General features: G+C 43.2%; 2 protein-coding genes across 2 annotated transcripts; both read left to right on the top strand.

Moving 5' to 3' along the window:
• Positions 1-3,420: 3,420 nt before the first annotated feature.
• On the top strand, positions 3,421-22,910 carry TOP3B (DNA topoisomerase III beta). Its single transcript, XM_053369260.1, has 17 exons — positions 3,421-3,522; positions 4,611-4,742; positions 6,106-6,212; positions 6,360-6,434; positions 7,321-7,517; positions 8,246-8,402; positions 9,905-10,018; positions 10,863-10,953; positions 11,767-11,921; positions 12,211-12,316; positions 13,954-14,100; positions 15,549-15,722; positions 17,214-17,342; positions 18,548-18,697; positions 18,816-18,916; positions 19,836-20,037; positions 22,395-22,910. Exons 1-17 carry the CDS (start codon positions 3,453-3,455, stop codon positions 22,874-22,876), a joined length of 2,589 nt encoding a protein of 862 aa, XP_053225235.1. The 5' UTR covers positions 3,421-3,452; the 3' UTR covers positions 22,877-22,910.
• On the top strand, positions 22,906-24,017 carry LOC128404305 (small nuclear ribonucleoprotein E-like). The gene is made up of 2 exons (XM_053369792.1): positions 22,906-23,026; positions 23,566-24,017. The coding sequence occupies exons 1-2, from the start codon at positions 22,906-22,908 to the stop codon at positions 23,865-23,867; spliced, it is 423 nt and encodes a 140-aa protein (XP_053225767.1). The 3' UTR covers positions 23,868-24,017.
• Positions 24,018-25,006: the final 989 nt, after the last annotated feature.

A 25,006-nucleotide genomic window follows, 5' to 3' on the forward strand; every position in this document is an offset into this window, starting at 1 on the left:
AAAATAAATAGGACCAGCTTGCTTACTTTCTACTTTCAGACTGTATGTGTTTATTTGTTGAAGTTGTTTGCTTGGAAGTCAAATAATTTAGGATTAAGGCCAGGGGAAGGGTTGGCTTCCGTGCACTCTCTTTGCCGTTCTGATCTACACTTGAAAATTGCTAGAAAGGCTTTTGGATTAAAGCTTGGGTTTTAAATGCCTTCTTCTCTCTTTGGCATTGCTTCTTAATGCCGAAAGTCTGCAAAACAAATGGTTGGCAGTTTCTCCGTAAATGCATTTGCAATATTGTACTACTGCCCTCTAATGGAACAGAACGGAATTGTTTCACTTGCTTCGTGCTCCTTTGTGGCAATGAGATGATTTGCTTGCAATAGTTTGTTAGTGTTTCAAGGAACAGTATTCTGTTCTGATGCACCACCCTTCCTAATTTCACACTCTTTCTTGAGAGCACAGAAGGAGGTGAATTTTATGGGTTCAGGAATCTGAGGCACCCAACATTTTTAACATCAATTGGCTTACCAGTGCCAGGATGCCTGTGTTGTTAACAATTGTTTTGTGAATTACCACTATTAATTACCGGTAGGTACTTTTCACTGACTCCATTTCATTTCCCTCTGGTCTCACTGTTTGAAGTCCCTTTGTCATACCATGTGTACCTGCAAATCAGGATAATACGCCTGTTCTTAACCTGAAGTACCACTTTAGCTAATGGGGCCTCTTGCTGCTGCCGCGCCTCTGGAGCACGATTTCTGGAGTTCTTAACCCGAGGTACTATTTCTGGGTTAGCGGAGTCTTTAACCTGAAGTGTATGTAACCTGAGGTACCACTGTACATTATTAATAATAAAACCGATTATTAATCTTATCATTACAAAATCTAAAAATGAGTAAAAGAAACAAGAAATAATGCATTAATTACTATGATTAGAAATAATAAACAAACAAATGCAACAATGCCTTAATGATAACAATAGCAGTTATAAGGATGCATTTTTATTATTATGAAAATTTAAAAATACATAATTTTCCCTGAGTCCTGTGGCGAGGGGACAGGGCATGAAGGAATGAATATATATAAAACAATAATTATTAACAACAATGCTAAAAACTTTCTTGCTTAGGCAAGCCTACCCAGCTGCTCAGAGACCCGAGGCTATAGCATTTTGACTTTGGTACGCTTTCAAGCTGGGCCGTGACTTTTTCCTTGGTTCTCCCGGGTTACCTTTTTTACTATTTGTGGGGCACATCACGTTTTTGTAAGGGGAAAAAATGAAACGAAACCCGTGTCGTGGTTTGGAAAGAAACGAGTCAGTCAGTCCCCACACCGGGGTGTGTGTGTGTTGTGCGCTTAAAAACCAACAACACACACAGAGAGACACCTCGAGCCGAGCGGCGGGGCAGAGAAAGGAGAAGGGAAGAGGGAAGTTGGAGGAGGGGGCGTTTCTATGGCAACGGAGACGCCTGGAGGGATGCAGGGTACCAGGAGCATCTCCGCCTCTCCATCCACGCCTGGGAAGGGGAGGGCCCGAGGGTGACCCGGCAGTGGAAGCCTCGGTAATGGCCGCCGCCGCCGCCGCCTTCTGAGGCCGCCCCGCCGGGTGAGTAGGGCCGCCCGCCTCGCCTGTGTGGGGAGAAGGAGCGGAGAGATGTGGGGTGGGGGACATTTTGAAGGGGGTGCCGGGGGGCGCTTCTCCTTCTCCACCCCCTGCCCCGCAATCCGCTTCTATGCTGGGCCGCCTTTTAGCGTGAGCTGAGGGAGGGGGCGAGGCAGGGAAAACGACGTGATGATGATGATGATGATGCTGATGATGATTATTATTAAGAAGAAGAAGAAGAAGAAATCCCCAAGCAAAACCCCAAATTCGTTTGGCGTCGCCGTGGAAGCTGCTGATTTCTTTTATTTGGAAACGACGCCTTTTTCAATCCTGGTAACAACTTTAAGAGAGAGGAGAGGCCTTGCAGGCAAGGCGGTGCAGCGACTTACTTCCTCGGTGCAGGGGAGGAGCGTATCGTGTGTATCTGAAACTTGAGTACACACGCAAGCGCGACTTTCCATGCGAAGGCCTCGTTTACGAGTTCGCTTGGAAGGAAGCACGGCGGGATTTCTGGGGGCGTTTGCTGCCTGCTTGCGTAGCATTGCAAAATAAAATATGAAATGTCTTATACAGGGAGGCAAAATAACCAGGTTAATATATTGGATTTTATTTTATTTTTTGGTCAACGATGCATTTTGACTTATTGTAAGCAATTTATTATTATTATTATTATTATTATTATTATTATTATTAATTTAAAGGCAAGGTATATTGGAACTGACATTTAAAACATTAAGGCTGCAGTCCTGTGCGCAAGCATTGGAGAGCCACCCTTCCGCGGAAATCAATAGATGACTGGAATTATTAACAGCAGATTGTGTGTGAGTTCTACAGATATTATTTTAAAAATAGGATTACCTAATTTGGACCTTTGGAGATAGGGAGGCTTAGAAATTAGAATAAATATGGGTGTTAGTGTGAATTCTTACTTGCCCCCTGAATATATTCTGGGACAGATAACGATGTTTTTCAATGTGCATACATAAAATGCTCCTAATAGAGTCTACAGAGCTGTTAAAACATGCCTGAAACATGAGCTTGAGGAGAAATGTGATGTCTATACTGTACACCAATCTTTGCAGCATCAGACTATGAATGGTTCTTGGGGTCTCAGTAGTTTTGGCTGGGCATGTAACCACTTTGAGAGTGGATTGCATAGTCTGTTGCTGAATTTTGACGATTCCTGAAATCATTTCAGAGTTGCAAAATGAAGTCTTCTCCTGTCTATTTTGCTGGTTTTCTCACATATCCAGCCTTCATAAATTTATAGAACAACTAACTCTGAACTAAGCTGCAGTAGACTGAACTCAGCTTTAATATGCATGTTTTTACAGGCATTTAAAAAGCCAGTATCATCATTCCCAAATTTTATTCAAACTGGAGAGTTAGCAAAATGTTTGCTCAACCAATAATCTTTGCTATTTTCCTTTTTTCAAAGAGATTAGTGTTACTTATTTTTGAGTATGGCAGCTCCATAGAATTCCCATCAAGTAAGCGCTACATAAAATGAAATTGACCTTTTTTACATTTATGTGCAATGTACTATACATATTTAAATTCCATGGGGCTTGCTTCTTGGTAGACATGTATAGAGGTTGCACTGTTACTCTCATAATTTAGCTGGAAGAGACCTTTTAAAAAAATCACTGTACTACATACTGGGATTTGTGAAGATGTGAATACTGGGTGATATATAGTTGCTTCAGTGTACTTGTGAAACAAAAAAAATGAGAGGGGAAATACTGAATCTCCAGGTCACCAGTCCAAATAAGTGGTAAATAGGATTTGTTTTCTCTCTTTAGGTTGACAAGACAGAATTTTCTTGAGATTTGATTACCCTTTTCACTACCGGCAGAAGATGAAGACGGTTCTTATGGTAGCAGAGAAGCCTTCTCTGGCTCAGTCCATAGCCAAAATCCTTTCAAGAGGTTAGGAGGGATCTACATCCCTTTTATTTAAAACTCTTGCTTGTTGTTTTGACAGTATTTTTGTAGTAGCATTTAAATCAATTTGGTCTGGAATCCCATTCACACAACTTGGGAGTAAATCCCCATTGAATTCATAATAGCCAAAGCAGGTTCAAAAGTGGTATTCCTCTGAAAATCAGAAAGGAGGAAAGTGAAGCAGGGCTGTAGACTTTATGTCCTGCTTGTGAGCTTCCTGCTTAGAAACAGGATACAATAATCCCTCGTTTTATTTGGCAGTTCAGTTCCGAGGGTTATGCACATACACAAAAATTGTGTATAGCTCTCTGCCTTGCTTGGGACTCGACCTGCACACTTTCAAGCAGCTCACCAACTGCGTATGATTGAAATTGCACGTCAAATGCTTGTAAAATGGAAGGTTATTGTATTAGATCAGGGCCTGGGCAAATGTTGCTGGACTACAACTCCCATCATCCCTAAGCACTGGCCATTCTGATGGGAATTGGAGTCCTACAACATCTGGAGAGCCTCACATTCTGCATTACCAACCTAAGGAAATAAGAAAACTTGTAGTGTTGTTCTCCCATTCCTATTGAAGGTTTCCCAAACTTGGGTCTCCAGCTGCTTTTGGACTACAACTCCCATCATCCCTAACCAGCCGGGCCCAGTGGTCAGGGATGATGGGAATTGTAGTCCAAATACAGCTGGAGACCCAAGTTTGGGATATCCTGGCCTAGATAATCCACCAGGGCCTCCAAAGCAGTTTCTGTTCTGAAGTGTGACAGGAATTGATCCTGGAGATCAGCTTTCTCCAGGAATACTTGGATTTGCCTTGCCACCCATGGATCACCCTATTAAAATGGAAAATGAAATACTGGATAACCGTCTAATTTACTACATCCACATATGTCCTCCCTCCTATAGTGATTAAGTGGTCCAAATGCAACTGTAATTTATTTTTGCTAAAAGTAATTTATTTTTCCTAAATGATGCTTGCCTTCCTTTATATACAAGATTAATCTCTCCAAAAAAAAAATGTAACATGAGACATTCTTAATATCTACTGTTACCATTAGCTTGTCTTCTTGTAGGAAATATGTCCTCTCGCAAAGGGCTGAATGGGGCATGTTCAGTGCATGAATACACTGGATCATTCATAGGACAAAGTGCCCGTTTCAAGATGACATCTGTCTGCGGCCATGTGATGACACTGGATTTTATAGGTATAGCATTGCCTGTTGACTACTTCACACTTTTATTTGGTGCTGCTATTATTTGAGGCCAAAAAAAGTGGGCAGGAATTTCTGCAGAGCTGACTGAAATGTTTAGGAAGCTGATCCCTGACACTTTCTGAAAAAGCCAACATCCTACTGGCATTTAGGGTGCGCATCCAGATCAGAAGCTCAGCTTGCTAAAAACTTCCAGCAATTTCTCAAGGATCAATTAATTACTAAAGCAGCATAAATCATCGTTTGCCTCCAGACCAGAATTAGAAAACACAGTATGAACAAGGTTCTTCCTTTTTTAAAAAAAAGAAAAAACCTTGTTTGGAGGCAAATAAGGATGGCAGTAACCACTGTTTGCCCAGTTCAGATGTCACGACACACTATAGTTAGTGTTAACCAGGGTGTGGTAGAGGGAATTGAGGATACGCAAGGGAAGGAAGGAGTGGGCGAGATGGAGGCACAACCCCAACAATCAGACCGTGGTTTTGCCTTGATGTTTCCACTGGGGCATTGTGTGAGAATCAACCCTTAGATTGGAAGGCAAAAGTAGACAATGTTACTTAGCTATCACCTTTTATATACCTGCTTCAGAGAATATAACTGGTTGCCAGAGTGATCTTTTGTACTTGTCAGATAAAAAATACACGTATCTCTGAACTACATAAGCATCATCCTCTAAGACCATTTATTCTTTTGAGGGCCACTTTCCCTTGGGGGTAAGCAGTTGGGGGCCACATGCTGATGGTGTGTGGAACCATTCCCATATTTTTCCCCTTAACCTTCTCCCTATCCAGAGAGCTGCCAGGGAGGGATAAAGTTGTGCTCACCAGAGGTCCAAACTGATCTCTTGCAGAAAATTCTGGAAATTGCCTACTCCTCCTTTAAGGTTGTTGTTGTTGTTTAGTCGTTTAGTCATGTCTGACTCTTCATGACCCCATGGACCAGAGCACGCCAGGCACTCCTGTCTTCCACTGCCTCCCGCAGTTTTGTCAAATTCATGCTGGTAGCTTCAAGAACACTGTCCAACCATCTCGTCCTCTGTCATCCCCTTCTCCTCTTTCCCAACATCAGGGTCTTTTCCAGGGAGTCTTCTCTTCTCATGAGGTGGCCAAAGTATTGGAGTTTCAGCTTCAGGATCTGTCCTTCCAGTGAGCAATCAGGGCTGATTTCCTTAAGAATGGAGAGGTTTGATCTTCTTGCAGTCCATGGGACTCTCAAAAGTCTCTTCCAGCACCATAATTCAATAGCATCAATTCTTCGATGATCAGCCTTCTTTATGGTCTATCTATCTAAGGTAGATAGCCACAAAAAGGCTTTGAAGATAATGAGACCTGTTATTTTATTCTGTTGCCTTTCTCAGGAAAGTACAACAACTGGGATAAAGTGGACCCAGCTGAACTTTTCAGTAAGGCCCCTACAGAAAAGAAAGAAGCAAATCCTAAACTGAACATGGTGAAATTCTTACAGGTATTTGCTGTTCTGAGGATTTTGTTTTTGTTTTAAAAAAGCAAGCATTACATTTGTCTTTGAACCATGCACATTTATTTATCCTGTTGTATGACACCCTGCGACACACCTGCCTTCTTTACACTAACTGGACCATGTGTATTTTAGGTGGAAGGGAGAGGTTGTGACTGTATTGTTCTGTGGTTGGACTGTGACAAGGAAGGTGAAAACATCTGCTTTGAGGTAGGATTCCTGTGCCCAATTTATATTCATTATTTAACTGCAACATTTTAGTTGGTATCTATGGCTTTAAACTGTTTCTTTTGTAGTTTGTAGAAAAATTCAGGTCTTCTAATCCAGACAACTGGCAGGTAACCTGTCTGTTGTAAATTCATATAAACAATATTCATTTTGATATTTTACTGATGATGGTATGCACCAATGTCTCCACATTTACAGTAAACCATGGTTTATCATGGCATACAAATTGGTCCATTGTACTCCTTAAATCAGTATTATTATCTCCCTACTGCAGATGGGGAGGCTAAGACTATGTTGGCAAAAGTTACTTGAGTGAATTCACTGCAGATGAAATTGGATCCATGGATTTCCTGATTTGTAGCTGGGTTTCTTAGATAATATACTGCATTAGCTCATAGAGAAATAAATGGGCAAAGCATTTTTCCAGTCCAGAAATCTGCTAAAGCCCATGTTGAAACGGGTAAATGTGACAGGGTGGTGGTGTGAATTCTGCCAGACTTCCCTCTAGACTTGAAAGTGTAGAAATGGAGGACTAAGATACTCACATTTCTTGTTACGGCCTGGCCTCCCTATTTTCCCAAAGACCTTTCTCATGCTACAGCAGCATTTTGAAGAATGGAGCCACAAGTGGATTGGTTTTCTGTGAAATTTCTGGATGCACCTCTCTCAGGAACTTCTATCGTGCAAGCTTCATTGAAATCAATGAAACATTCACAGTCATGATCTTGAACAACTCCCATTTGTTTCCATGGTGCTTGCAATGTTCCTGAGGTGTACCTATTGTCTTCATAGGCACTTGAGAGTGGATGTGTCTAATTTACAGCACTTTTACTTTAATTAAGAAGCATTCTCTGGTTTCATCTCGTAGGTCCTGGATGCTACCGTTCCTGTGATGAATAAACCTCGTGGCAGTGAAAGGACTGTATACAGAGCCAAGTTCAGTTCTATTACGGACACAGACATTTGCAATGCCATGAACAACTTAGGGGAGCCTAACCACAATGAGGCTTTGTCAGTAGATGCCCGCCAGGAGCTGGATCTGAGAATTGGCTGTGCATTTACAAGGTATCCACACAGCATCCAGAGCGTCCCAGTTTCCTCATGCCTGATGTACATGGAAGATTATTTCACACTAAGTTACTCAAAAAGAATCACACAATACCATTTATTGACTCAGTTCGCACTTAACACTAAGCCAAACCATGACTTAAGGCAGAGATGTGAATGTGTGGGTTCCTGGAGGAGGGGTCACAGCTGCGTGGTCCTCCCCCAGTCCTGTCGCCATCACCCTACCTGGGGCTAAGCCCTGGTTTGGTTCAGCATGTTGTCTGAACTAAGGCTCATAGTCTGGAGTAAGGCATACCACAAACTCGGGTTTGGAGAGCATGCTAAACCAAACCATAGCTTAGTCCTTAGTAGTGTAGCTGGACTGGGGGAGGAATGCAGCAACCATTCTTTCCCTTGGGAACTCATATGTTCATGCTAACCCATGGTTTGGCTTAGCATTTATGTGTGAACTGGGTCATTCATTGTACAGATGATGGCCACTAAAAAAAGAAGCAGCAGTTTTAAAACAACACATTTTAAAATTATAAAATGTAAGAATCACATCCAGTAAATTTTGCATGTGACATTTACGTGCAAGATCACTGAAACACATTTTAGATGGTGACGCTCTAACAATATCTCCTGGAAACATATGTTAGATATATGTAGATCATTGGTGCTAAATAGGTTTTAATATCAGCATTGAAAACTAATAGCTTAACTTAATTTCTTTATCTTTCTTATAGGTTTCAGACAAAATACTTCCAGGGTAAATACGGCAATTTAGACAGCTCACTAATCTCCTTCGGACCCTGTCAAACACCAACTCTAGGGTTTTGTGTGGAGCGACATGATAAAATCCAGTCTTTCAAGCCTGAAAATTACTGGGTGTTGCAAGCCAAGGTTAGTGATATAGAGATTCCTGTCTCCCTGAAACTAATTGTGGTAATAACTGAATATGAATTTGCTTCTGTCCACGCTATTAATATTAATTGCAAAAAAGAAAAGCTTAGCTCAGGTTTCAGAATTGTGTTAAAAATTCACAGGTTCAAGTTGTATCCAGTGGTAGCTTCTATTATCACAAGGCAGGACCACCCATTTTTACCAATTGCAGCCTTCTATGCCATCTCTGACCCAGAGTTGTCACCCAACCTTGAGGGACTGGTGACAGCCAGGTGTTCCACCTTACAGAAGAACTCCGCTAGCACAAATCCATGATTCGATACAAGCCTTTAAAGTGAACCATCATTCATGGAATATGCTTCAGGTTAGATATAAGATCAACTATAGTAGCTGTAAGGAACCTTTGGCCATCCAGAGGTTACTGAACAACAATCCCCATCATCCCTGACCACTGGCCACGCTTGCTGTGGCTGATGGGAGTTGTAGTTGGGCTACATCTGGTTCTGCACACCTGAAGTAAAGGGTGTTACAGTGCAGCCACCATAGAAGTGGGAAAGCACAGGAAGGCTGAGGCAGTACAGAGTACCTACCCTTGGACTGCGACTCTTTTAAGAGGCAAATTTGACAGGGCTTGAAGCAGTGATGCTGGAGGCTGGGATGGAAACTAAACTCAAACAGTTTCAACTCCTTACCTCAGTTGCAGCAGCAATTCAGTTTCTTATGTCTCCTCAGTTCTTCCCACTTTGCAGAAAATTTGAATTTTGAAGTGTAACAAGCAAATCTCTGTGTAACTGAGATAGTTGCAAATGGGTTTGTGACTTAAATACAGGACAGTCTCGGTCCTGTATACCTGAAGGAGCATCTCCACTCCCATCGTTCTGCCTAGACGCCAAGGTCCAGCGCTGAGGGCCTTCTGGCGGTTCCCTCACTGCGAGAAGTGAGGTTACAGGGAACCAGGCAGAGGGCCTTCTCAGTAGTGGTGCCCGCCCTGTGGAATGCCCTCTCATCAGATGTCAAGGAAATAAACAACTATCTGACTTTTAGGAGTCATTTGAAGGCAGCCCTGTTTAGGGAAGTTTTTAATGTTTAATGCTGTATTGTGTTATTGATATTCTGTTGGGAGCCGCCCAGAGTGGCTGGGGAATAATTATTATTATTATTATTAGAAATGAAGGACCAAATTCATTAGTTTCAAAGGGGCTGTATCATGAATCACAAACAAATTGTAGGCCACCTTGGCAGGAAAGCAGTGTACAAATCTAGTGAATGAATTAAATTGAAAACTGGATCTTTGTCTTGGTAGCGTGCCATCACAAACCGGTTTTGTCTGCTGTTAGTCTTGGGAGTTTGGCATGTCACAGCATCCTGCTAAGGGCAGCATCTTAGAATAAGCCACCTCAATGGTTCATTTTGGCTTCTCCGTTATGTCAGTTACAGAACAGGTTACTGCTGGAGAAGAACGGAAAATACTTTAGCTTTTCTGTTTATTTTCTTCCTGCCAGGTTAGCCATGAAAAAGACTGCTGTCTGACACTCGAGTGGGACAGAGTGAGGGTGTTTGACAGGGAAATTGCTCAGATGTTCCTAAACATAACAAAGGTTGCGAAAGAAGCGAAGGTAAGGCTATGAGAATGTTGTACACGGGCTGAATTCTGGTTTCAGAACTCCTGTTGTTTCAGTGTTAAAGTTCAAATAATGCCTTGCATCTTCTCTCATGGTGTATCGGGGTCTCCAACCTCTGGAGGCCAGAGATCTCGTTCACAGAATAGAAAAGAAGGAGGGAGTCTTATCCTGGCATCCAATGAAATGTGGGCATGTTTAAGAGGGTGTGTTAAATGTAGGAGAGGAATTGCTCAGGAAGAGCAAACAGTCTTCTGTGCACTGTGGATTTTGATGGGGACATTTACCAAGACCTTTCACACACACACTAGCATCCGCAGGCACCACTTTGGCAACTCCTGGCAAACTGTTTTCAGTTACTGTATGGTACCTAAAGTGTTGGAATTAAAAGTACTGTACCTCGGCTCCCGATCGCCTTGGGAGTCAAACGTTTCGGCTGCTGAACGATCGAAAACCGGAAGTGAGTGTTCCAGTTTTCGAATGTTCTTTCAGAAGCTGAAGGTCCAACGGGGCTTCCGCCGCTTCCGATTGGCTGCAGGAGCTTCCTGCAGCCAATCAGAAGCTGCGCTTTGGAAGTCGAGCGGACTTCTGGAATGGATTCTGTTCGACTTCCGAGATACAACTGTACAATAGAAACATGTTGCTAGCTTCCTCATCTCCATACTAAATTGGTGAGAGAGAAATTTAGCTCGCAATTGTTGACCAATGTACCTGAATGTAAGCCCAGTAGCACCTAATGAGACTTACTTTCAAGTAGGCATGTATAGGACCATGTTATTGGTTGCCTTTCCCTTCTGCTTCCCCCTCATATCTCACCAAGGGACTTATTTCTGTGTTGTAGATCGAGTCTGTGAGTAAGAAGGAGAAGGCTAAGCAGAGACCTCTGGCTCTGAATACTGTAGAGATGTTAAGAGTTGCCAGTTCTGCATTGGGTAAGTATGTGGCCCAGTGGTATCCATCTTGTTTAGCTCACAGCTCAGAGACTTGGGGCATTGCTGCAGTGCTTTGCCTGCAGAAAATCCCGGGTTCAGTCTCTCACAGCACCTGATGCCTGATGCTAAACGGAGACTTTGAAGAGTGAGTTCCGCTTGGAACAGACAGCACTTGGCCAACTGGACAAGTAATCTTATCTGGTATGGGGCTGCTCTCTACATTCCGAATTGTTGTTGTTGTTGTTTAGTTGTTTAGTCGTGTCCGACTCTTCGTGACCCCGTGGACCAGAGCACACCAGGCACTCCTGTCTTCCACTGCCTCCCGTAGTTTGATCAAACTCATGCTGGTAGCTTCGCGAACACTATCCAACCATCTCGTCCTCTGTCGTCCCCTTCTCCTCGTGCCCTCCATCTTTCCCAACATCAGGGTCTTTTCCAGGGAGTCTTCTCTTCTCATGAGGTGGCCAAAGTATTGGAGCCTCAGCTTCACAATCTGTCCTTCCAGTGAGCACTCAGGGCTGAGTTCCTTCAGAATGGATAGGTTTGTTCTTCTTGCAGTCCATGGGACTCTCAAGAGTCTCCTCCAGCACCATAATTCAAAAGCATCAATTCTTCGGCAATCAGCCTTCTTGATGGTCCAGCTGTCACTTCCATACATCACTACTGGGAAAACCATAGCCTTTACTATACAGACCTTTCCGAATTGTGGAAAAGATTAAATCTGGAAAAAGTCTTGTGACTCTAAACATTTGGTTATTAAATAAGATAATTGACTTTTTAATTTAAAAAAATATGTAAATATTTTGTTTCTAGGAATGGGACCACAGCATGCCATGCAAATAGCTGAACGGCTTTATACACAAGGCTATATCAGTTATCCTCGAACAGAAACTACCCACTATCCTGAGAACTTTGATCTGAAGGGCTCTTTGAGGCAGCAGGCTAATAATCCTTACTGGGCTGAAACAGTAAGTTTTAATTTTTTTATAGCTTCTATTTATTTGAAAAAGCATTGTGAAGAAAATGGCACCTTTTGCAAACTGCTACGCAAATAATGAGAAATAGAAAGGGCATGATCCGGCCACAGTTGAGCTCTCCTAAAGTACCATTGCTTTTAGTGAGGTTTTTTTAAAAGCAGATGCTTAAATGTTTCCCACTGAAATCCGTGGAAGATCACCGAACTTTAGACTGACTGTGGTCATGAAGAAAAATCTGCTTTCATAATGTACATGTGCTTTCTTTTGGTTTCCCCCCTAGGTAAAAGCATTACTGTCAGAAGGTATTAACAAACCAAGGAAGGGTCATGATGCCGGTGACCACCCCCCAATAACACCGATGAGAACTGCCACGGAAGCAGAACTAGGTGACTGATTATTCAGAAGTCTAAACACCTAAAGGCTGGTTACCATTTTTTAGACCTCGTGGAAATTGCTTGGCCTGCAAGCAGTGATTTACCTGAGGGGAGGGGAGGGCATGGCCTCATAATACAGTAAAGTTGACTTGAAAGTATTTTTCTTAGCAGTTATTCATAAGGCTTAAATTTTCTCTCAAATACTTTTTTTAGTATGTTTATGAGCGTGAATCACGCCAGTTGTTAGTCTCAATTATTTGGGCTACACACTGAAAGTTAAGGTAAAGTTAAAGGTACCCCTGACTATAAGGTCCAGTCACAGATGACTCGGGGGTTGCGCTTTCATCTTGCTCTATAGGCCCAGGGAGCCGGCGTTTGTCCACAGACAGCTTCCAGGTCATGTCGCCATCATGACTAAGCCGGTTCTCATGAACCAGAGCAGCACATGGAAATGCCATTTACCTTCCCGCCGGAGCGGTACCTATTTATCTACTTGCGCTGGAGTGCTTTCGAACTGCTAGGTTGGGAGGAGCAGGGACTGAGCAACGGGAGCTCACCCTGTCACTGGGATTTGAACCGCCAGCCTTCTGATCAGCAAGCCCTAGGCTCTGTGGTTTAGACCACAGCACCACCCATGTCCCCAGAGTTAAGATGGTACCCTTTAAACTGGTAAAGCAGTCCTTTTTCTAGAACTTTTAAAAAAAAATTATTTATTTGGTTTTCCAAATTAAAATTTTACTGTCACGTTATTCAATTTACAACATAAAAAACAAGATTCCAATGAATCTCTTGGACTTCCCTCCTCCCCTTTGTGGGTCCTATTGTTAATCATTTCCTCCTGCGTCTTTTATTGTAATCCAAATCTTGTACCTCTTCACTGTGTCCAAAATTCACCATTAGACTACAGGTGATATTCCAATCCTACTAACAATTTTAACTGTTTGTAATGGTTTTTAAGATAAGTTATAAATTTCCCCCATTCCTTATTAAAATGTTGGTCTTCCTGATTTCGGATTCTCCTGGTCAATTTGGCCATTTCAGCATAATCCCATCAACTTGATCTGCCATTCTTCTCTGGTGGGGACTTTATCTTCTCCTTTTTCTAGAACTTAAAGCAGTCATCGTTCGTCTCACTTGTATTCCTTCCTGCTAAAGCAACCTATTTTGCATGCAGAATATTCCAAGTTCAATCCCTGCCGTGTCCTGATTTGGCTGAGAAAGACTCTTTAAAACCCTTGAGAGCCCATTCTGTCAGTCAGCGTTGACACCGCTGGGTACATGAACCATTAGCCTGACTCAATATAAGACAACCCTGTGTTTCTTACATTTTAACTGAGAAGCCATAAAAATGAAAGATTGGTATTGAGAGTGAACCTTCCTTAGTGAAAGGGGGAAATTAAGTGGGAATCTTAACCCCAGTGATTTAGGAGTATGCCCCACTGAATTCTTTAGGACTTACTTCTGAGTAGACATGGTTGGGATTGTGCTGTTAAACTTATTTTGGCGCAGAATCATAATGGATATGGAGGCATAAGGATTTAAAGAAATGTACATGAATAAGTTAGCATCTTCCCCCCTTAGAATTTGCCTTTCCTCCTGTTCTTCTAAAGTAGCATGCAAACTGGAGTGAAAAATATCTGTATTTCTAGGTGGTGATGGATGGAGATTATATGAATACATTACAAGGCATTTCATTGCCACTGTCAGTGCTGACTGCAAATACCTCCAAACCACCATTGCTTGCAGCATTGGTCCTGAACGTTTTACCTGTATAGGAAAGACTGTTATTTCACCAGGTAAGGAAGGAGCAAAGAAATGTGCATGTCTCATTCTCCATATATTTCTCAATTCAGTCATATTTTTAATCCTTCTGTGCATTTGTGTTTATTGCTCACACAAAGTGGTACAGAAAGTATGTAAGACCAAATCTCACACTAGCCTCCCTATAGGGTTGTTGAGGATCACTGGTTTTACCTTTATAAGTTATGATATCACCTCTGTGTGTAAATTTATATATCACTTAGTATTTCTGCCGCATGGGTTATTGTTGGGTAGAGTTTCTGAGCTAACGAGCAAGACTTATCTTCAATCTATATCTCAAAATTCTCCCATTGGTACCATTTGCTGAAATCTAACCGCACCAGAACCCAATATTTGGAGACACTTACTTTGCCTCCCTGAGAATTGCTTTTACAGCTCTCAAGCAATCTTAGATGGAAGATACAGGAAAATTCCAAGGCAATTTAAGATTCTGTGTTTGTGGGGTAGGTGAAGTAGAAGATCTTCCCCATTACATACTCCATTGTCAGCTCTATCAAAACCCCAGAAAGAGATTTTTTGGAACAGATTTTGGCACCGCTACAGGGACAGAACCCTGAAGTGAAAATATGTTGGCTATTATCTGACTGCGACCCGCTTGTCACATATAAAGCAGTCTTATTTGCAAAAGCCACTAAAAGTCTTTGTGCTAGTCACATAAAAGACAACACTGTAGATTGTGCAGCGGACTCATTAGTTTTATTTATTGTAAATGGTTTCTTATTTCTGGATCTTTTTAAATAGGTTATATTGGATTTGCTGGATTTGTAATGGCTTTGAGTCCAATACAATAAATGATTGATTGATTGATTGATTGATTGAGTTTCTGTGCCTCTGGAAAATGAAGTCAGTGAGACTTTTGGTATCTTTGGTATACAATATTTTTTTACAAAAAACAACATCAGCAAACACCACTGGAGTCTTTACAGACACCGGGTACCATCTTTGTATACTTGTCCCCTTGTATTAGAAGATAACATTTAGTACTTACCCAAAATTGGGGTTACAGTCATATATTGGAAGTCAAACGGAATCCGTTCTGGAAGTCCATTTGACTTCCAAAACGTTCAAAAACCAAATCGCAGCATATGATTGGCTGCAGGAAGCTCTTGCAGCCAATCAGAAGCCATGGAAGCGCCGCCGGATGTTCAGCTTCCAAAAATAGTTTGCAAACCGTAACAGTCACTTCCGGGTTTGCAATGTTTGGGGGCCAAAACGTTTGGGAACTAAGCTGTTAGAAAACCAAGGTACGACTGTATTATCAAATACATCTCACTGGGATTTCAAAACGTACTTAACTGGGGGCCTGTCTGATGTCAGAGCCGGATGGGAACCAACCAGTTAACCTCTAGCCAGAGGCCAGTTGAGATGTGGAATTTTTAGAAAGCAACAATCCCGATTAATCAGAATTTTAACTTTGCTACAGGTTTCACTGAGATTATGCCCTGGCAGAGCATTCCGCCAGAAGAGAGTCTCCCCATCTGTGAGAGAGGCACAGTCTTCCCTATCAGTGAAGTTAAGCTGCTGGAGAAACAAACTAATCCTCCTGACTATCTGACTGAAGCAGAGCTCATTACTCTGATGGAAAAACATGGCATTGGTAGGAAACGGAAGGGAACAGATCACTTTCTTTCATCTAATAATGAACTGGCGTTTCTTCAAATATTGGCAAAATGCCGTTGGTGGTGGCAATGTTCCTGTGTGTTGGAAAGGGTGGGAGATGTCTGTGTTGGAATATTAATATCATGCTCACATAATATACTTTTTTCTTTTTTCCTTTTTGCTAAAATCCTGAGGTTCATCAGCTGGAGTCGGTGCAAAATGGTGGTTCAAAGTGGCAGACTTAGGGTGCTAGTCACCCCAAGTTTTCAGATCCACTGAAATGAACTTCATGGCAGCCATTAAAAAGCAAACTTACCATGAAGCTGTGGGGCATTATCTTGTGGGAGATGACTCCAGGAGGAATTACACTTGGTACTTGTAACGAGGGATATAGAATGCAGTACAGTGGTACCTCGTTTATTCATTCTGGAGGTCCATACTTAACCTGAAACTGTTCTTAACCTGAAGCACCACTTTAGCTAATGGGGCCTCCTGCTGCTGCTGCGCCGCCACATGATTTCTGTTCTCATCCTGAAGCAAAGTTCTTAACCCGAGGTACTATTTCTGGGTTAGCGGAGTCTGTAACCTGAAGCGTATGTAACCTGAAGCGTATGTAACCCGAGGTACCACTGTATGTTTAAACTAATTTGGTGTTCAGGAACGAGAACTCTGAACTCAAAATCCCCAGCATTGCGTTTGCGACCACTCCATTTCTTAGATTGTCACGTTTGTGTTACTGTTTCGTAAAAGCTTTTCCTCTTATTTTGGCCACTGCTTTGTGTCTGGACTTTTTATTTTAAGGAGCAGGAGACTTGACCTTGTGAGCCAAAGGAGAGCAAATATTTAGAGAATTGGGGTGTATACACAAAGAAGGGATGAACATGAAGCTTTCCATTTTGGAACTTGGAAAGTCTGAGGGAATAGAACAATAGATAAAAAGTGGATGAAGAGATTGAGGCTGCAGTCCTTTGCACACTTTACTTGGAAGTTCAGTGGAACTTCCTTTCTATAGGAATGCACTGTGAGCTACAGATCAAGTCCCCGGTTTGAATATTGCCTCTGCTATGAATTCACTTGGTGGTCTTAGGCAAACCGCTCTCTCTCTGTCTCCTTGCAATATCGGAGATAATACAGTGGTACCTCGGGTTACATACGTTTCAGGTTACATACGCTTCAGGTTACAGACTCCGCTAACCCAGAAATAGTGCTTCAGGTTAAGAACTTTGCTTCAGGATGAGAACAGAAATCTTGCTCCAGCGGCGTGGCAGCAGCAGGAAGCCCCATTAGCTAAAGTGCTTCAGGTTAAGAACAGTTTCAGGTTAAGAACGGACCTCCGGAATGAATTAAGTACTTAACCTGAGGTACCACTGTAATATTATTGAATATTAACCTTACAGGGTTACAGCTTGATAATGCACATGAGCTACTTTGAACTCTTTTAAAGTGCACTACAAATGCTAAGTGGTATTATTATCATCACTGCTATCAGGAACGGATGCCAGCATTCCAGTGCATATCAACAACATCTGCCAGCGCAACTATGTGACGGTAGAGAGCGGCCGCAGACTGAAACCTACAAACCTGGGCATTGTTCTCGTGCACGGCTACTATAAAATAGGTTGGTTTGTGGCTGCTTTTCTGTACAATTTTTCACAATTGGAGATCCTAGCTTCCATAGAGCTGAGACAGTTTTAGGGCAGTGCCACCAGTTCTTCCACACATGGGCACTCAGTCAAGGAGGGCACCTTCTCAAAATCTGCAAAGCTCTTGTCCACCTTTGAGAAAAAGGCATGAGCGTTCTAGGATCCAGAATATGGCAGCTAGACTGGTGACTGGGAGTGGCTGCCGAGACCATATAACACCGGTCCTGAAAGACATACATTGACTCCCAGTACGTTTCTGAGCACAATTCAAAGTGTTGGTGCTGACCTTTCAAGCCCTAAACGGCCTTGGCCCAGTATACCTGAAGGAGCGTCTCCACTCCCATCGTTCAGCCCGGACACTGAGGTCCAGCTCTGAGGTCCTTCTGGTAGTTCCCTTGCTGCGAGAAGCAAAGTTACAGGGAACCAGACAGAGGGCCTTCTCGGTGATGGCGCCCGCCCTGTGGAACGCCCTCCCATCAGATGTCAAGGAAATATACAACTATCTGACTTTTAGGAGACATCTGAAGGCAGCCCTGTTTAGGGAAGTTTTTAATGTTTGATATTTTACCGTGTTTTTAATATTCTGCTGGGAGCCATCCAGAGTGACTGGGGAGGCCCAGCCAGATGGGCGGGGTATAAGTAATAAATTGTTATTGTTGATGTTGTTGTTATTATTATTATTATTATTACTGCTACTACTAGTACTAGTACTACTACTACTACTATTATAGGACCCTCATGCCTCCTTCGCAAAGCCCAGCACTTCTTTCCTGGCTTTGGGAAGGCAGGGAGAGGGCTGGAGAGGGTGTCAAATTTTAGCCTCGCACAGGGTACCATATCACCAAGGTCTGCCCCTGCACAGGAATAAGAGTCTAGCCAAAGGAGAAGTTTATTTTTAAAATGCTGTTTAAAAAACCTCTCTACATAATAACATTGCTGGGGGATATAGTCCATCAGATGGAAACATGTCTGAACATGGATACAAGTGTTAGCAAATGCTTTTAGACATTAGGTGCAGTCCCCCGACATCTCCTGCACAATAAACGAGAATTGCCCCCAGGGAACAGTATGCTTTTGCACAGATTATTTGAATTGGGCTCATAGCAGGGAAGATCCTGGCAGACTGACCTCTCTGTACACCCAGCTTGAATATTTGTTCTACCTCTGGTTTTCCTCTCAGATGCAGAGCTCGTTCTCCCCACAATCCGCAGCGCTGTAGAGAAACAACTCAACCTTATCGCCCAAGGTAAAGCAAATTATCACCAGGTCCTAGAGCACACCCTGGATATCTTCAAAAGGAAATTTCACTACTTTGTTGATTCAATTGCCGGTAAGGGTTTTTCCACTCTCGAATCGTATCTAGCCTTGCATGTTGAAATCAGGAAGCAAACAAAGCATGCAGTTGACATTTCTGTGACTTTTTCTTTTCTTTCTTTTTTTTGTGGCAGGCATGGATGAATTGATGGAAGTGTCCTTCTCACCGCTTGCTGCCACAGGCAAGCCCCTTTCCCGCTGTGGAAAATGCCATCGTTTTATGAAGTATATTCAGGTAATGTAGAATTTAAGAATTGTTCCACAGTTCTCTGAAGTACTGACCACAACTCTGCATGTTTCATTCTCTTTTTAAATACAATGGTACCTCAGGTTACAAACAACTCAGGTTACAAACACTTCAGGTTACAGACTGCTAACCTCGGGTAGTACCACGGATTGAGAACTTTACCTCAGGATGAGAACAGAAATCGCACCATGACGACAGCGCAGCAGCAAGAGGCCCCATTAGCTTAAGTGGTACCTCAGGTTAAGAACGGTTTCAGGTTAAGAACAGACCTCCAGAACAAATTAAGTTCGTAACTCGAGGTACCACGGTACAAATATCAGGCCACTGAAGGAAGAAGTGCATCTGGCAGTATACTTATTAAAAAGCACTCATTTGGGTATTCTGCTTTTATAAAGGTTGTAAGAGTGCTGTTTTACCTCTTACATTTCATAAGTGGAATGAAAAATAAATATATATCTTTACCTTAACTCTTCTTCTTTATAAACTGAGCACTGTTAAGACTAAGTTAACTTATCCAGAAAGTTAAAACTTTCAGCCTTTAGGTTTCTGAGTCTTACACTGTTTTGAGTCTCTTAAAATGATAACCGACACTTTGAATTGTACCTGAAAATGGGCCAGTATCCAGCGAAAGTACTGTAATGATGGTGCCATACGGTCCAAAAGTTGGCTTCTTTCAACACTCTACCCACTTCATTCTGGAACAGCTGAACTGCCCAGATACTTTTCAAAAGCAGTCTCAAGACAAAATAACTCGAGAACAGGATTTTGTGGGCAGCAGGTGAGACCTGCAAGGTCAGTGACATTTGATTTAGGCTTTACCCCTTGCCAAATGAAGAGGTCTTTTGAGTAAGATGATGAGAGGGAAAGCCATCATCTTTCTTAATGTCTTTTCCTTAATTCTTTGTAGGCGAAGCCGAGCCGTCTGCACTGCTCTCACTGCGACGAGACCTACAGCCTTCCTCAGAATGGGGTCATCAAACTCTACAAAGAGTTGCGATGCCCACTGGATGACTTTGAACTGGTGCTGTGGTCCTCTGGGTCAAGAGGGAAGAGCTACCCGCTGTGTCCTTACTGTTACAACCATCCCCCTTTCAGAGACATGAAAAAAGGTTAGATTTTCTACAGTGAAAGATAACCTGCTTGGTCCTTTTTGTGACACATTTTTAAATAATAGTCTCTCACAATGTTTTAAGAAGAAAACTGCTGCAGGTGTCATTCTGACAGCTCTGGAGAAAATATTTGACAAACCATATTTTGAGTCTTAGGATCACTACTGATGGCCAGAATTTCACTAATGTGGCCGCAAGTCACCCCTATGCTTAAAATTATATCAGAATTGTGTATACATATGTTTACTTGCAAGTCAGTCAAGGGCAAATAGATTTCTGACTTGTATTATTACTATCACTACTACTCCTACTACTACTACTATTAAATTTCTGGCTTTTATTATTATTATTATATTTAGTTAGTTAGTTAGTTAGTTAGTGTAATGGCTTTAGGGGTTGCTCGTGCGTAAGTTACCGCCGCTCTGGGCTAGGTTGCCTGGTTAAACCGTTTCTGTCTGGACAGCCATCCACTCCGTGGCTGTTCAGTCGCTAGCAGAATCCGTCAGTGGGCGTTTCTTGAACCTCTTCCAGCAAAGAAGTTCTTTGACGCCAAGTCACCGCCTACTTTCCCCGCGCGGAAGTCTTCTGCGCAGGGTGGGTGTGGGCAGCGGAGGACCTGTGCTCTCCTCGCTGGTCTCCTGCGAAGAGTCCTGGAGCCTCCTCTCTGCTTCCCCCATCGGCCCCCCTCTATCCCTGGTGTTGCGCTGATTTTCTTCCCCAGCCGGAGACCTGCCTCTCTCCCTGCTTGGCCCCTCTCCAGCATCGCTGTGGAGCCTCGCCTCCTCCTCTAGTTCCGATGGCAGTTCCCTGACAGTTAGTTAGTTGCTTTATCTTGCCCAGGGCAACCCAAAGCAACTTACAACCAAATCTATATGTATATATGCTTCTGAGAGTACAGTTTCACTTATAGGAATTAACCGCTTAGGAGCATTCTCATGAGTCAAATCTGTAGGGGTTTTAAAAAGATTTCCCACAGTTAGTAAACGAAAGCTTAGATGGACTCTGCTGTCCATAAAGTGTGATCTGTTTTCTACTTGCTGGGCAGAAGAAAACACTCTTTCCTCCCTGTAGAAGAATCCTAAATCCAGCCATGGTTGATCTTCATCTCATACACAGAGCTTTTAGGAATTTATATGGTCATGAGTGCATCACCAACCACAGAATATATGCTGTAATGCAGGGGTGGGGAACCTTGGACTAGGGGGCCAAATAGTGCCCTCCACGCACTTCCACCCAGTACTCAGAATCCAGTCCACACACTCACTCTGGACAACACCTCTCACCACCCGTCCTCTCAGAGACACTCCATCCCTACTTTTTTCAAACTTCTGCTATTGTTTAAAACTGTCATATCTTCCTCTCGGTGTTACTCTACCCCCACTTTACTCAAACTTGTGCGGCTGTTTAAAACATCCACTTCTTTTCCTTTTAGCATCTCTCCCTTCTTGCTATACTCTCACTTCTCCCTCTTCCACTCTCAGCTGCCTCACATGAGAGATGGAGAATGCAGAGCCCTCAAATATTCCATAGTACTTTACTCAAACTTCTCCCTTTATTTAAAACCACCACTTTTTGCCTCTCAGTGGCCTCCCTTTTCCTTCCCATGCCATGGCCACTGCAGTTGTGCAACCTGCCTTCACTTTTGCTCCTCTACCCCAAAATCCTGGATTACGATGTTGCACTACAAAACCTACTATTGGAGCTGCATGATGACATCCTTATGTTTTTATTAGAGAGAGAGAAAGTGAGAAATCCAGCTTGCACAATGAGAATAAAGATGCAAAGCATGTGTAAGCTTTCAGAGCTGCCTAACTCGCATAATTTGGAATTTGAAAGGTTAAAGGTAAAGATAAAGGGACCCCTGACCATTAGGTCAAGTCGTGGCCGACTCTGGGGTTGCAGCGCTCATCTCACTTTATTGTTGGCCAAGGGAGCCGGCGTTTGTCCGCAGACAGCTTCCGGGTCATGTGGCCAGCATGACTAAGCCGCTTCTGGTGAACCAGAGCAGCGCATGGAAATGCCGTTTACCTTCCCGCTGGAGCGGTACCTATTTATCTACTTGCACTTTGACGTGCTTTCGAACTGCTAGGTTGGCAGGAGCAGGGACCGAGCAACGGGAGCTCACCCCGTCGCAGGGATTCGAACCGCCGACCTTGTGAACGGCAAGTCCTAGGCTCTGTGGTTTAACCCACCGCGCCACCCGCGTCCCCTTTTGAAAGGTTAGGTTACACAAATTATTGGGAAATAGGTTGTTTTGCAGAACTCTGGATGCAGTTATTTCCCCTCTCTCATACTGAAGGGGCCAGGATGTGAGCTGCAAAGGTCTCTCACGGTCTTTGTCGCTCCTTTTCCTCCAGGAATGGGCTGTAATGAGTGCACCCACCCCACGTGCCAGCACTCCCTGAACATGCTTGGAATCGGGCAGTGCGTGGAGTGTGAGAACGGGGTCCTGGTGCTTGACCCAACCTCGGGGCCCAAGTGGAAGATGGCCTGCAACAAATGCAACGTGGTCGTGCACTTCTTTGAAAACGCCCACAAGGTACGGGTGTCGGCCGAGACCTGCGAGTCGTGTGACGCCGCGCTGGTGGACGTGGATTTCAATAAAGCCAAGTCCCCCCTCCCCGGCAATGAGACGCAGCACTCTGGCTGCGTGTTCTGCGACCCTGTCTTCCAAGACCTGGTTGAACTGAAGCATGCGGCGATGAAGCACCCCATGCATCGCGGAGGGCAGGGGAAACGGCAGGGCCGGGGAAGAGGAAAAGGCAGGAGGCCTGGAGGGAGGCCGAATCCAAAGAAACCCAAAGACAAGATGGCCGCTCTGGCTGCTTATTTTGTATAATGACCCATTGAGCAATAAAACGCCATACAATGTCTGTGTCGCAGTTTACTTTGCCAGCACCTCGTAAGCACCGTAGAGCGTGTCTTTGTGTTGCACCTATAACAGGAAAGACTATAACGGTTGGGGAGTTTTCATTTAGGGAGAAAGGAGGTGTGAGGGATAAGGCGAGGAGGGAGAGGAGGTCATAGAATCATAGAATCATAGAGTTGGAAGAGACCACAAGGGCCATCGAGTCCAACCCCCTGCCAAGCAGGAAACACCATCAGAGCACTCCTGACATATGGTTGTCAAGCCTCTGCTTAAAGACCTCCAAAGAAGGAGACTCCACCACACTCCTTGGCAGCAAATTCCACTGTCAAACAGCTCTTACTGTCAGGAAGTTCTTCCTAATGTTTAGGTGGAATCTTCTTTCTTGTAGTTTGGATCCATTGCTCCGTGTCCGCTTCTCTGGAGCAGCAGAAAACAACCTTTCGCCCTCCTCTATGTGACATCCTTTTATATATTTGAACATGGCTATCATATCACCCCTTAACCTCCTCTTCTCCAGGCTAAACATGCCCAGCTCCCTTAGCCGTTCCTCATAAGGCATCATTTCCAGGCCTTTGACCATTTTGGTTGCCCTCCTCTGGACACGTTCCAGTTTGTCAGTTTGTCAGGTGACCGTTGCCTGCCCCGTTCCGCCTAAGTAGGGCTCATCCTGTTGGGAGTCGTTCACAGCCCAGCTGCTGGCCATGGCCAAGGCCAGAAGGTGCAGAAAGTGATAGTGCAGCCCATCAACCTCATCTTCAGATACCTACAGAATAGGTCCAGAATTCAGGTGTGGCTGTATGAACAGGTGAACATGAGGATAGAAGGCTGTATTATTGGATTTGATGAATATATGAACTTGGTTCTGGATGATGCTGAGGAGATTCACTCCTCAAGGAAACAGCTGAGTCGAATCATGTTAAAAGGAGACAATATTCCTCTTCTACAGAGTGTTTCTAACTAGAAATGGCTATTGAGTCTGTTTTGCTTATTAGTTTAATCTTTAAACCTATAGAAGAAAATATGCAGTGGTTTAATGGTATCACTCCCAATTCTACCATTAGTGTCTGAAGAGTGAAGAATGAAGCCAGTTACTTAATTTGTGCTTGCATAATTCTCAATAACTTTGGTGTTGAATTGTAGTTCTTTATAAATAAAACTTTTTGTTAGTAAAAAAAAAAATTAGGGAGAAGGAACATGGTAAGAGGTCTATAAAATTTGTGCAGGATGTTGAGAAAATGGGCAGAGGAGGTTTTATACCTCAATGCAAAGGTAATCAAAGGTAATCCCCCCCATAGATGGGGGATTTCAAGACAGACGAAAGGAAGAACTTCACACGTCGGGCAGTGTACAGAACTCGCTGCCACAGAATTCGGTGATGGCCAGTAGCTTGGATGGCTCTAAAAAGGAGGTTAGACAAATTTGCGGAATAGCGTGCCAATGACTATTAGTCATGATGGGATGTTATCCAGTGTTCTTTGTGAACGGGTGAGTTTTAATGATGCATCGAATGCAACAGTTGCACTAGCGGAAACCTGTTGCATAGCAGATGGCCGAGTGGGAAATATACCACTAAGTGGCTGTAACTTAACACTACATTGCATACAGCTGTACAGATTTCCAGGTTCAGAAACAGTAGTCCTATTAAAACCAGAAACCAGGGAGCACAACAAGTTTTAATGTATTTTTAACCTTCTGTTGGAAGCCGCCCAGAGTGTCTTAGACAACCCAGCCAGATGGGCGGGGTAGAAATTATTATTATTATTATTATTATTATTATTATTATTATTATTATTAAACAGGGGAAAACTATTCCCTCCATGGCCTGCTTATGAGCTTCAGAGGCAAGAAATGTGATGCAGAATTAGATGGCTTCTTGTTCTGACCCAGCAGAGGTATTCTTAATGTCTGGTTATTCTCACTTTAAATGTTTGCTCTTCATTGCATTGGCAGTTCCAGAGGTTGGGTACATGAACAATTTTAAAATACAACGTTCAGAGTAAAACACATGCAAATATTCACAATGCCCAGCAAAACAACAATGGAAAATAGATTCCAATGTTAATGCCCAACAAACAAATGTGTATTCAGCGGGTGCCGAAA

This window comes from Podarcis raffonei, chromosome 16 (genome assembly GCF_027172205.1).
Source record: "Podarcis raffonei isolate rPodRaf1 chromosome 16, rPodRaf1.pri, whole genome shotgun sequence".
NCBI lineage: Eukaryota > Metazoa > Chordata > Lepidosauria > Squamata > Lacertidae > Podarcis > Podarcis raffonei.

What these genes read in the sequence shown, in the direction of transcription:
- TOP3B (XM_053369260.1), top strand. Translation starts at nt 3,453, where the DNA reads ATGAAGACGGTTCTTATGGTAGCAGAGAAGCCTTCTCTGGCTCAGTCC. An exon ending in AGCCAAAATCCTTTCAAGAG is followed by an intron (nt 3,523 to 4,610) that starts GTTAGGAGGGAT and finishes GTCTTCTTGTAG; the next exon opens with GAAATATGTCCTCTCGCAAA. An exon ending in ACATGGTGAAATTCTTACAG is followed by an intron (nt 6,213 to 6,359) that starts GTATTTGCTGTT and finishes TGTGTATTTTAG; the next exon opens with GTGGAAGGGAGAGGTTGTGA.
- LOC128404305 (XM_053369792.1), top strand. Translation starts at nt 22,906, where the DNA reads ATGTCTGTGTCGCAGTTTACTTTGCCAGCACCTCGTAAGCACCGTAGA. An exon ending in TTCATTTAGGGAGAAAGGAG is followed by an intron (nt 23,027 to 23,565) that starts GTGTGAGGGATA and finishes CCGCCTAAGTAG; the next exon opens with GGCTCATCCTGTTGGGAGTC.